The sequence below is a fragment of the Cornus florida genome, unplaced genomic scaffold, assembly GCF_030987335.1.
Source record: "Cornus florida cultivar Cherokee Brave unplaced genomic scaffold, ASM3098733v1 CherokeeBrave_3.0.0_Hap2_Chr08, whole genome shotgun sequence".
NCBI classification, from domain to species: domain Eukaryota; kingdom Viridiplantae; phylum Streptophyta; class Magnoliopsida; order Cornales; family Cornaceae; genus Cornus; species Cornus florida.
This window is the reverse complement of record NW_026775578.1, coordinates 16933870-16946479: the sequence shown is the minus strand read 5'-3', so window position 1 is coordinate 16946479 and position 12610 is coordinate 16933870. Positions and strand designations below refer to the sequence as shown.

The window sequence follows — 12610 nt, the reverse complement described above, 5'->3', positions numbered from 1 at the left end:
AGAGCAACTCTTGCAACTCCAGTACTGCATCCACTAACTCTTCTAAATCATATGCAAATCATAATTTTTATTTTTTCTTATTCTTCTATAGCAACAAACGCACAAGTTGTATTAGGGGCACGAATAAATTGAGTTGTAAGCTATAACTCAATTTATTTTCTATTTGATTGAGTACTTTCTAAAACGAAGATGGAATTAATTTATTTTTTATTTGATTCAGTACTTTCTAACACTTAGATGGAGTTAAGTTTTAGTATGGACAGAGAGAAATTTCAATTTAAAAACAGAGTAAACAAAACAAAATATAAAAGGAGCAGTTTCATAGTTGCACACTAAAAGAATACTTTGTTATATGTATTAAAACATATTTGAAAAGTGACATGGCATATTTTATTTTTTTTTTTTTCACCTGACAATAGTTAGTAAGGTTAGGAGTTAGTAGTTAATGGGAGAAGGGGAGGAGTTAGTAATTAGTGACATGGATGGTTCGAACATTGACACTCACGTTATCGTGAAAACTCGCACACCACCTCGACTACAAGGCACATCCTAAAACGGGATTAGTAGTGACATGGTATATATATATATTTTTTTGAAAGGTGTGACATGGTATATTCATGGAGCATAAACGGAGATAAATTAATCTATAAGGAGTAATATATTTTCATCAGATTGCGTTAAATCATTGTGAGTGATTGCTTCCTGAGTTGGATGACTTTACCGGATACCTCGTCCATTTTAAAATAATAATAATAATAAAATATATTTCTTTGTAGCGAACAAAAAAACGAAAAGGAAAAAACGTGTCGCTGGTTTCAACGGCCCGGTTACACCACACCAACATCGGTTACTGCTAACACAGGCGAGACGATACGAGAGACAGATTTTGGCTGTGTGTCCAAAACAACCACCAAACCCCGTCTCTCTCTCTCTCTCTCTGTAAACTTTCTCTATGTAAATCTGAATATCTACATGGAAGTCTAATCCACAACTTCATGGACAAACCCAGTCTCTCATCTGTGCGAGTCCTAATTCGTGCCCCCAATTCAACATCACCACCACTCACTCTCTCTCCTCCCTCCACAACCCCCTTTCTCACTCCTCCAATCCCTCCATCAGATCACCCCCTCCCACCGCTCCCTCCTCCCTCTTCAAACCCTCCTCCATCCTCCCCTCTACCACCACCACCGTCGTCGTCCCCGTCCCCACAAGGCGGCGTCGTTGTTGTCGGCTTCATAGGACGGCGGGACAGCGACGTCACTCAGCTAATCAATAGAATCATTGACTCCAATTTGTTTGGTTCGGGCAATTTCGACACCAATTTCTGTTTTCAGAAAGAGGGTATTGGTGAGGACGTGAAGGACTGGTTTAAACGTCGAAGAATTAGTTACTACCATGAGGATGAAAAGGGGATTCTGTACTTGCAATTTTCTTCCACCGGGTGTCCAGCAATGGAGGCGTTTTTAGAGTCCTCTTCAGGTTTTGATTCATTATTGGAAGACCACGAATTTGGGGATCTTAAAGGAATGCTATTCATGTTCTCCGTGAGTAGTTTACAAAATGTTGTTCTTTTATTTTTTATTTTTAATTTCAATTGTTTTGATTGTGGTTTTAGAATGTACTTAATATGACATGGGTTGGAAGAGGTAAATTTATTCAATTTTTTCCCCTTGAATTAAATTTGTTCAATTGATTTAATGTATATACCAAACTTGCTTCCCTTTTTTGTAATTTGCTTTTCTTATGCAAAGAATAAATGGCTGTTTTGGTTCATTCTATAGTAAGTTCCAAATTGCATCAAAGGTGAACTTTGCTTATGGGGTGATATGCATGGTGCAGTGGTTAGTTACATTCTAAATTGCAATCAGAGTTGAGCTTTGCTAATGGCTGATATGCATGATGCAGTAATTTATTAGTTTAGGTTGTGTCAGGCATCCTATAAAATTGGACCGATCCATTGTATTTTTTGGGTTTTAAAGTGAAGAATGGGTTACAAAACTGAACTAGCATTTGTGTTCCAATTAAACACCCTCAAATTTCCATGAAGGTGGAATCCATTGTGTAATACTCAAAATTGGAAGCAAATATCTGTCTGTCTATGCAGGCATGAGAAACTGGATCCAACAAGAAAATTGATGCTCTCTACGAGATCGAAGTGAGGTATTCTTGAGAGATACTATTAAATGTTAATTATCCCTTGTTATGAACTTATGACAACTGCTAATATTTATGATCATCGCTGCGAGAATGCTGTAATTAAACCATAAATCCTGTGTTTTTTGTTTTTTTTTTTTTTTTATATATATATGAAAAAAAGGAAGAGAAATTTAATTTTTACTGAATTTGAAGCATGTTTTTAGGCCGTTCCAACCTGGGACATAAATACTTGCATATCTTGCTAAGAAAAAAACTACATGCACATGGTTGTTTTGGCCAGGCAATCATCCATTGTAGTATGGTTCTGAAACTGAAATTACTTGATGGAAATCTATACTGCACTAGTTTTGTTGTCCATATTTATGTGAAAGCACTTTTCTATTTTGGGGGAAATTACATTGATCAAGAGTGGTCCATGGACATTTTTGTAACAAGCATATGTGCCAAAATGAAGTGTTTTGGTCTCTTAAATTTTAGTTCAGTATATTGCTTATTGTGTTTTAAATGAAAAGGGTGTAGACTTCTATAGTTGATAAATGACTCCACTAGCATTTAGCATTGCAGGTTTGCCATGTAATCATATTTATTCAGGAGGGATCAAGGTTTGATACACAGATATTGAAGAAGTTTCGAATTTTACAAGCTGCCAAACATGCGATGGTTCCATTTGCAAGATCTCGAGCTACGCCACCATCAACATCTAGGTCTCATTCTTTGTCGTTGTCACGGACTTCTGTATCAGGGAAATCTTCTAGCAATCCTTCTCCTGGAAGAAGTAGGGGCATCTTGAGTCGCAATGGCTCAGCAATTTCACTCATGTCGGGTTTAGGTTCTTACACCTCTTTGTTTCCTGGACAGTGTACTCCAGTTATACTTTTTGTTTTTCTTGATGATTTCTCAGACGTTAATTCTGGTTCTAATATAGAGGAGTCGTTGGAGACATCCCCATTGAATCAGTCTTCAAGTTTGAACAATTCAGCTAGGTCAAGCGTGCCGCTGAAAGGATCTGGTCCATTGGTTGTGCTAGCACGCCCTGTGAGTAGATCTGAAGGTGGATTCAGGAAAAAATTGCAGTCATCCCTTGAAGCACAAATACGTTTCTCGATTAAGAAATGTCGGATACTAACAGGTTCTGATACAAGTCATGCTGGGGCAAGAAGTGGGGGCATCTCAAATTCAGCACCTTTGTTTTCACTCGATGCATCAAAGGCTGTTGCATTGTTAGATAGATCTTCAAATCAGAGAGGCACATCTCTTGATTTTGCCACTGGGCTTGTGGAAGATGTTCTAAATGGAAAGGCAACCTCAGATTCGCTTTTGCTTGAAAGCCATAACCAGAGTGCAAACAAAGAAGACATTGTATCTTTAAAGGAGTTCATTTACAGGCAGTCTGATATTTTAAGAGGAAGAGGGGGATTGGTCACTAACGCCAACAGTGGCTCAGCTGCTGGTGTTGGTATGGTAGCTGTTGCTGCAGCAGCTGCTGCTGCCTCAGCTGCATCTGGAAAGACATTTACTACTCCTGAACTTCCTACTTTAGAGATCTGGTTATCTTCTAGTCAACTTATTCTACTTGGTGTTCTTTCTGCAAAACCCAGGTGTATAGATGAACCTGAAACCAGTAAAAGAAAACCACGTCAACGAAATCCTGTTGCGCCGCCTGTTGAAGGGATTGCTTCAAGAGGTGCAGATCCTCTAGAAATTGCTGTGTCTTGTTTGGAGAGTGGTGTGGGATTGAACACTAAATTCTCGACATTATGCTGCCAAAGGTCCCTTCCGGCTGCTAAGGAGATTTATTTAAATGAGTTGCCTGATTGTTATCCGACTACACAGCATGAAGCCCATTTGGAGAAGGCTTTGCGTGCTTTCAACTCAATGGTCAAGGGACCTGCAGTGCCACTTTTCATGAAAAAATTGGAGGATGAATGCACATCCATCTGGAGATCTGGGCGGCAACTGTGTGATGCAGTAAGTTTGACAGGAAAACCATGTATGCACCAGAGACATGATGTTGAAACTGGTAGTTTGCTTTCTGGGGATCAAGTCAAGCCACATGCTAGTGGATTTGTTTTTCTTCATGCTTGTGCTTGTGGCCGTTCACGGCAACTACGGTCTGACCCCTTTGATTTTGAAACAGCTAATATTACCAACAACTGTTTTCCAGACTGTGATAAGCCACTTCCTGCTCTCCAATTACCAAAGCTAAGGGATACAGCGCCTATTCAGCCATTGTCATGGAGTTTGATTCGAATTGGGGGTGCAAGGTACTATGAGCCTTCTAAAGGTTTACTTCAGAGTGGGTTCTGCGCCAGTCAGAAGTTCCTTTTGAAGTGGACAATTTTTCCCGAGCAACAAAAACACCCTAATTGTTCACCAGCAGGTTCTGTGCAACAAGATTCTGTAAATGGGTCAAATACTGATCCCAAGGTTGAATCAACTGCCACTGCTGACATAAAGAAAGTTGGTGCTTCTCCTTTATATAGAGAAGAAGTGCAGAGTGTGTTTGAAGTTGAAAGGAAGCTGCCCTCAGAAAATATCAAGTCTGATGATAAAAAGATCAGTTTTGGCAGAGGTTTTCCCAATTTTACGATGAGAAAGCCTTTTTCCGAGGTTGTTGCTGGATTAGCTGGTGCTGATTCGGGTTTCCCTCCTCTTCAGTCAAGGAAACAACCTTCACTAGGTTCAGAAAAGGGTATTAAGCAGAGTAATGCAAGACAGAGGGGTGTGGAAGAGGTCCATGAAGTTTCTGTTCATCAAGGATCTCAAAAACCTGAAGATTTCTCTGCTGTTCAGCAAACTGTAGATGGGAATGGGATTGATGTCAATGACAGTACAGGCAGTAATCCAATTTTACAAATAGGTAGCAATGTTATTCCGGTGAACTTGAATAGTGGTGAAAAGATCAAACCAAACAATTCTTTGAAGCATGTAACAGTGTATCTTGGGTTTGAGCATGAGTGCTCCCATGGCCATCGGTTCATATTGAGTCCTGAGCATCTCCGTGAACTTGGCTCTCCATATTCAGTTCCCGAAGAATCTCATACTTCCTCATCTGTGGAAAACTCTGACAATAAAGTGGCAGATTCTTCAAAATTGGGTAAGAATGGTAGGCATGGCAAAGCCCATCGACACTCAAATGGAATGATTTCTGCTTCTATTAGTAAGGTGAAACAGTTGGATAAGTCGAAAGAGATAGCAGCTAATGGTAATCTGTGTTTAGATGGGATGATACATTCCTCCAGGCCAGGAAAAGAACAGAACCAGACAAGTTCTGGCATGTCGTTACTTAGTGATTCTTTAAAGGATCTTGAAGCAAGCCTTCAATCTGTTACTCTTGATGATGGCGGAGGTGCTTTCTCTTTATTAAATAGAAATTTACCGATATACATGAACTGCCCGTACTGCAGGATCTCTAAGAATAAGGACACACCAAAGATAAAATTTGCTGGCACTATATCACAGCTTCAGAGGATCTTTCTGGTATGTTATCTTACTTACTAGCAGCTTTTTTCTTGCACCATATGTCATCTCATATATCTTCAGCATCTTTTTCTGCGTGTCATTCCATTGTTTGCTTATATTAGAGCACTAAAAAGGCAGTTTTATTTACTTCATGCGTTGTATTAGTAATTTAGTGTTACTATAATATTGTAATACCCTACTGAAATACATCTAAAAATTAGTTCAATTTTCATATCCAAATACTCAACTGAAAATTTTCCCTTTAGTGCTTAATTTTTCTCTATTACATGGCAAAGCTCCAATGACAATGAATTAGATTTCTTCAGTATTCGTAAATTGTGACAGGGAGCATCAAATATAATGAATTGGAAGGTAATATAATTAATATATATATATATATTTGTTTGTTTATCTATTTTCTGGGAAAAGGCAACAGTCACAGCATATTAAGACCCAATTTAACGGGTAAAACTTACTGTTAAATTCTTACTTGTTTGAATCTGTTGGACTCTTTCCAAATGCACCCTTTGTTTTATGTCCTATTCAGTTTGTATTTATGATTTCACAATGAAGTGAGAACATTAACATTATATTTGTCGGTGTTAAGGAGTAAGGGGCTATTCTGATTGTAGGTGCTTGTTTGCCTTTTTTTTTTCTTTTTCTTTTCTTTTTTTTTTTTGCCTTTATGTTGCTATTCTTTGTTGACAGTAATCCTCGGTTTTTTTAATTTTTTTTTTAATTTCTGCCTTTAACATCATATAATATCCATGGATTTTGCTGTGCAGGTTACACCTTCTTTCCCAATCATTTTAGCAACATGTCCAGTTATACAATTCGAGGTGCGTCTCAGTTCTTTGCTAGAATGTGCATTCATGACTTGTAGATTTGCCTTTGAAAATAAATAATAAATAAACTAATGGATTTGCCAGCCGTAAAAGTAGTAGCTAATTATTTCTCTCATTGAATAGTTTGAAGTAGTTCATTATTGCCCATTTTTAAGTTCTTGAGAGGATATTTATGACGATAGAACATTCAATTGTCATTTTTTTGTTGTGTTTTGCTCCCATGCATGTTTGTGTAGAGTTATGTATAACGTACTTCCTAATTTTCGGGCCAACATTTACTAAAATTTTCCCAGACGGCTTTGTATGTGTGTGTGTATGATAGTTGATTGGGTCTAAATTTTCACACGAGTACCATACTCGCACGCATTGACAGGCACGGACCCAATGTATGCCCGGTGGGGTCTATTGTCCCCATTGAAATTTTTATTTTTTTTAGTATTATACCTTAATGTTATTCATTCACAATTCTGCATTGTTAGTTTATTGGCTGAATAATTGGACTTACTGAAATGTTTATTTGAGTCCAACATGGTGGGTTGGGATTAACCCTACCCTTACCTTAATATCGTACTTAATGACTAAAAAGTTGGATCATCAGCAATTCTGCATTGTTAGTTGATCGGCTGAATATTTCACTTACTGAAATGTTTATTTCTGTTTTTGGTCCAACGTGGTGGACTAGGATCAACCCTACCCTTACCCTAATGTCGTAGTTGATGACCAAGAAGTTGGATCATCCACAATTCTGCATTGTTAGTTGATAGGCTGAATAGTTGGACTTACTAAAATATTTATTTGTGTTTTTGGTCAGGCTGGGATTAACCCTACACTTACCCTTAAAATCCCAACCAACGTCTATCTATGGAGATCTGAAAACATTGCACCTTCCCTAAGAGAGGAGCAAGAGATACCACACACACATACACACAGAGTTTTAACTGCATCTTCCCTTGAGGCAACATGATTCTCAAAAACTTGAGATTATTTTCTTCCACGTGGGTTTAAATTTTGGGATTGGAGAACCCCTGATTGGAATGAATTGAATAGCATGTCTATTACATTCTTTCATTCATTGTGGTTGTTTCACGGGTTTAAATGTTTTATTGTTTTATACACAATTTTGTTGTATTGTTTCGGTGTATGATCGTTGGTTCTTTTTCTTAAGAAATTGTGGCTTCTTTTCTTCCTTCTGATGAAACTGATTTTCTTGTTCAGACATCATGTTTACCTCCATCAATTCCAGACCGTGAACAAAAATTGCAATTCAGTCTTGGATGTGGAGTTATTTTGCCGCCAGAGAGTTTCCTTTCATTTAGACTCCCTTTTGTCTATGGCGTGCAACTGGAGGATGGTAGTGCATATCCTCTTAAACCTCTTGAGCATCAACCAGAACTGACTGCCTGGATTACCAAAGGCACAACATTGCAGGTCATGTCCAAGGGAAGCGGTCTTGATGAGGGAATTCTCAAATAGTGAGTACTCAAGTAATGAACCTTTGAATTTGGAAGTTGGTGACTGTTACTTCCATAATGAGCTTGCAGGCGATTATTGCGAACAGTTCATCCAGACGCAGGTAAGGTTTTATTGTTTTATGCATGCTGTAAGCTTTTTAAATCTTTAATTCATTCAATGTACTTGTTAATTTCACTTATTTTTAGCTTCTTTTATAAGTTTACCTGTTGGTTTTCCTTCCCCCTTATTTCTTAAATTTCTCTCTTCTGTAAATGTTCCAGGCTGTAGACTTGCAGCTGGATTTCAATGTTAGCCAATTTTCTTGTGTGAGTTCATGCAGTACAGCTTTGGTGAAATCATTTGTAAGTTAAAAAGAAAAAAGTAAGTTAAATATCAATGACCACAAGAAACGCCAAATATGTATGAAATAATTTTATTTTTGGTTCAACTGTACAGTAGCTTGAAAAGATTGGCCATCTTGTCGACGTTACAATAGAATTGTGGTCGGTTGGGTGGTGTCTCTGCCTCCATGCTTATGTATAAAAGTTTGCGTCCTTTCATGTGCATTAGCTTCCTCCCCCATATTTCCCTCAATTTCTTGCTCTTTCTTACATTTATCAGTATTGTCCGAAAGTAGCCCCTTAAACTGCCTCTACTTCTTTCTGTGTGTTGCTTGTTTAAAATTCCAAAAATGATGGACATTGACTGTTTAAGGGACTTGGTCATAAGTTACATTTGGGACTTTGGTAAGTGAACCTACTTTCCTGACTTGTTTGTTGTTCAAACATGAGCTATTAAAGTTATAAAATTAGTAAGTGTGAGGCTAGAAAGACCATAGCAAGGGTTGATATTTCACGTTTGATCTTTTGGCGGAGTATGACCGGCCCCTTTTAGAATTATTAGAATTTGAATCATACATATATGCACGTAGGCGGTACTCCAAGAAGGTCTTCTGTAGTACAATCCAGATTAAAGTTACGTTTCGTAGTTTTGATCCACCGAGGGGAATGATTTATGGAAATCAATTGCAGTTCAAGGAATTTTAGTTTGAAGATATGAATTACAGGCAATATTGAATTTGGATAAAAAATTGTTCCCCCCGCCCCCCCCCCCCCCCCCCCCCCCCGGCGCGGCCCAAAATACTGCAACAATAGGAAAATATTAATTAATGTTTAATAGGGTAGGGGAAGCAGAGGAAGTACACTGCATTATTTGAGCATAGAAGAAAGAGGATACTGTAGATATGAAATTAATTCAATAAGTTCAAAACCAGACTGTATTTTCAAGGATACTTTGGTTGTTAGCTGGGAATATCTAAGCAGCATTTTCAAGCGTCTTACGTGCAGCTTTCAGCTGAAGTGCAGAACCAATAATAGAATGTTTATCTGATTTTGACTTTGTTTCTATAGATGGTTGAAAATTTTCAGTGGTAAAAAGGAATTCTTCTTCTTCTTCTTCTTCTTATTGTTATTTATTTTTGATGGAGACAGCGTCTTAAGCTGGACCTTTATGGGGAAGTCTCACCACTGTAACATGCCACTGTCTTTCCTCGTTGCTTTCTAGTACTTTTTTGTCATTGTCGTTATCAGAATGGATTTTTAGTTTGATATAAAGATGGACAACTGGTTCACTGGGCTTACCTGGTGGGCTAGATAAGGACAGGAAAGAGTATGCTTGTAAAATGCAATAATTCTTGTCAAAGATAATATTGATTGTGATGTTCTCAACACAAATTGTATGTGTGTGCAGGATACGGATTTTATTGTGTTCACATTTAATGCTTTTGGGGATTAATGAGCTGTAATTGGAGGATAAGAAGAATTAGAATGTTCAGCCATTTCCAGGTAGGTGTTTACTTTGTGTACTTTAATCACGTAAACAATTGAAATCTAATATGTTCAATCAATTAGATTTTAAGTCTCATTTACTGATGCATGTGATACAGTTACTAATAACACCAATAAATGGCTGGTGATAAAGTTGGTGGAGAACTTCATTTCTTTGTGGTATGCTTTCTGTATCCTTGTTTGCTTATCCTTCTCAGTTAATATATTCACTTATTCAGTCAAATAGATGGATGTATAGATATGCACAACAAAATTGATAGTGAGGTGTTGTGCATACAGGTTATTGAACTCAGCAAAGGCACTACTGACTGTACTGATAATCCAAAATCCAGAAAGTTTCCTGCAAATTTCTGGAAGATACGATTTCGTATCATCTGGATAATGTTCCTTCTTAAAAAATAAAAAAGGAATGGCACAAATGTTCATTTGGTTTGGTATTGAAGTTTTTCTCAAATTTCCTTGCACAGATATTAGCTGAGAGTGGTAAGCCAGTAATTCAGTTGTTTTCATTAGAGGAAAGAATGAGATGGAAACCACATGAAAGACCCTTGTCTTTGTCTAGAATCTTTAATATTTATCTCAACAAAACTTAGATTTCTTTTGATATGCTAACAGATTATAATTCACGTATTGACTGAGGGACTCCAGTTCCTAAATTGCACCATTGACTATCCAGGTAAGCACCAGAAAACGTTGATATCATTAGCCTCTGGCCAATTAGATGCCTTGGACAAGCAAATGGCAGCATTCAGTCTTCATTAGGACAGTAGTGCACTGTACATTCTCTTAGGGAAGTCAATAGATCATTCTAAAGGTGCATTCTTGGGCGAAATAAAATTGTGATTTTGGAGCAGGAAAAGTTATTTGATTATATTTCTGAGTTGCACAATAGGAAACCAAGTTACTCAGTTCTCTTACCACAAATGCCCACAATCCCCTAGGCCATCTGGCTTGGTCATGTTCCTTTGGACTTTTGGTAGGGTGGCTCCTCTGTTGTGGTAAACAAACAACTTTATGATCCAAGGAAAGAATGCACAGCAGTAATATATGTGTTAAAACGAAAACCCTAGTCCTGTGGATATTATAGTTTGTTTAAGAAATTACTAGAGGAAAGTGATGAGGGGAACGGTTAATTTGGTGGTGGAAACGGGCAATGGATGAGATGAAGTGCACCCAAGGATGAGATGAAGACTGATTTTGTTTTCCTCCCTCAATCTGCCCTTGCCTTCTTCCTTGACAAGTCATTGGGGCTCCTTTGTTCGTGTTCCACGAGTGAATTGCCAGGTGTCTCCTAGGAGGGCAGTCTACCACAAGATCTAGTTGGAGCCTGGAGCCAAAGCAATTGGAGCAGGAAGGGTGGAAGAACTGCTGGAAGTAATCCGTGATATGAAGTACTTCTCCTGCTATAGGGTAAGGAATGGATCTTCCAGAGATTTTTCTGGTAACAATTAAGCATTTGCATCTCATCAAGTGATGTGAATCTGACATTAGGCATGATTATGGTAACCCATAGCTGGATGACCTGCGTAGGAACTAGGAACACTTACCCTAGCCATAAGGTGAGATTCTCAATGCCTTGCTTGTTGAAGAAGACGAAGTGTTGGTTGAAGAAACACTTCCCATTATGGAATGAGTAATGAATCAAGCTACACCATTTAAGGAGAGACTCACTCTCTCTCATACTATTGAGGGGGGTAAGTTGCATGAATTTAGGGCAGACTCTCTTCTATTGGTGGAAGGTGATTTTCAGTTATTTCATATCGTTGGTTGTAATTGTTGGATCTAATTGTGGAGCTAATAGGGCTAGTCTCTAAATATATGAAAGTATAATGAGTGTGGGTGGATGGTATTTGAGATTAAGGCTTAGTGTAGCATGCTGATGCATTTTCTTTCCCCAGACTTACTAGTTTATTGATGTAGACTAAGATTTAAGTAAATACATGCTTCATTTTTATTTTTTTAAATATTAAAACGGTTTTTACCTAGTTGATCATTCTGTCTCTCACCATTTTGTTGCAGTTAAAACGGGAGTCTAAGATGCAATATCTATTTGATCCTGGTATATGGAACGAGGTCTGGTTGTTACTGCATGCATGCGGTTCAGGTCAAGTAAAGGAGTGCATTGAAAACTTATTTTTCCTGTTGGATGGAGGCTCTCGTGGCAGATGCTTGGACTGTTCCTTGAACTGAACCACATATTCCTACAAATTGCAAGGAACGTGAACTCTGGTTGCATAGCTGCCATGATCATAAATGTATATAGAAAGAAGAAGTTAACGATGATGGTTCCTGGTCTAGTTTGCTGGACCATGTTTTATAAATTTTCTTGACATTTTTTTGTTTTGTTCTTTTTGTTTATTTCTGAGTGATGAATCCTCCTTTGTACTCTTATCGTTTTTCGTTTCGCCCCCTTCTCCTTTGAGAGTGTTGTACCCTGATTCAGGTCAATTTACAACAGTAGACCACTTGGGCAAAGTTTGCATTACATGATGTTCTTATGATTTGTGGCTAATTTGGAGAATATGTGATGAAATGCTAACAAAGTCATCTTAATAAAAGTTTTTTGGATGCCTCTTGTCATAAAAAAATTAAATAAAAAAAAAATTGTTCTTTTAATTCTCTGGATGTTGGTAGGTAGTGTATATATGACCCATACTAACTTGAACTTTGTATTACATGAAGGAATGGGCGTGAAGCTTTTTTCAATTGTGGGATAACAAATGACATTGAAGGGCTTGCTGATGTGTTCTTTAACACGACCGGATAAGATCATCAGTGTTGATCCTTTCTGGATAGTGTGGGTCTGTGCGTGTGCGTGTGTGTGCGTGGGGGGGTTGTTGAAAGTGG

General features: G+C 38.0%; 1 protein-coding gene across 7 annotated transcripts; it reads left to right on the top strand.

Annotated features, from left to right (window-relative positions):
• The first annotated feature begins 785 nt into the window (after positions 1–785).
• Positions 786–12275, top strand: LOC132269672 (uncharacterized). Of its 7 annotated transcripts, XM_059770926.1 has the most exons (10): positions 786–1544; positions 2722–5637; positions 6405–6458; positions 7680–8037; positions 8198–8297; positions 9666–9760; positions 9862–9922; positions 10043–10246; positions 10440–11173; positions 11783–12275. In XM_059770926.1, the coding sequence occupies exons 1-4, from the start codon at positions 996–998 to the stop codon at positions 7935–7937; spliced, it is 3777 nt and encodes a 1258-aa protein (XP_059626909.1). In that variant the 5' UTR covers positions 786–995; the 3' UTR covers positions 7938–8037; positions 8198–8297; positions 9666–9760; positions 9862–9922; positions 10043–10246; positions 10440–11173; positions 11783–12275. The 7 variants fall into 7 exon arrangements, with proteins under 7 accessions (XP_059626909.1, XP_059626910.1, XP_059626912.1 ...); XM_059770927.1 differs by lacking the exon at positions 10440–11173; XM_059770929.1 differs by lacking the exons at positions 10043–10246; positions 10440–11173 and having other exon boundaries at positions 8198–8242.
• The last annotated feature ends 335 nt before the right edge of the window (positions 12276–12610 follow it).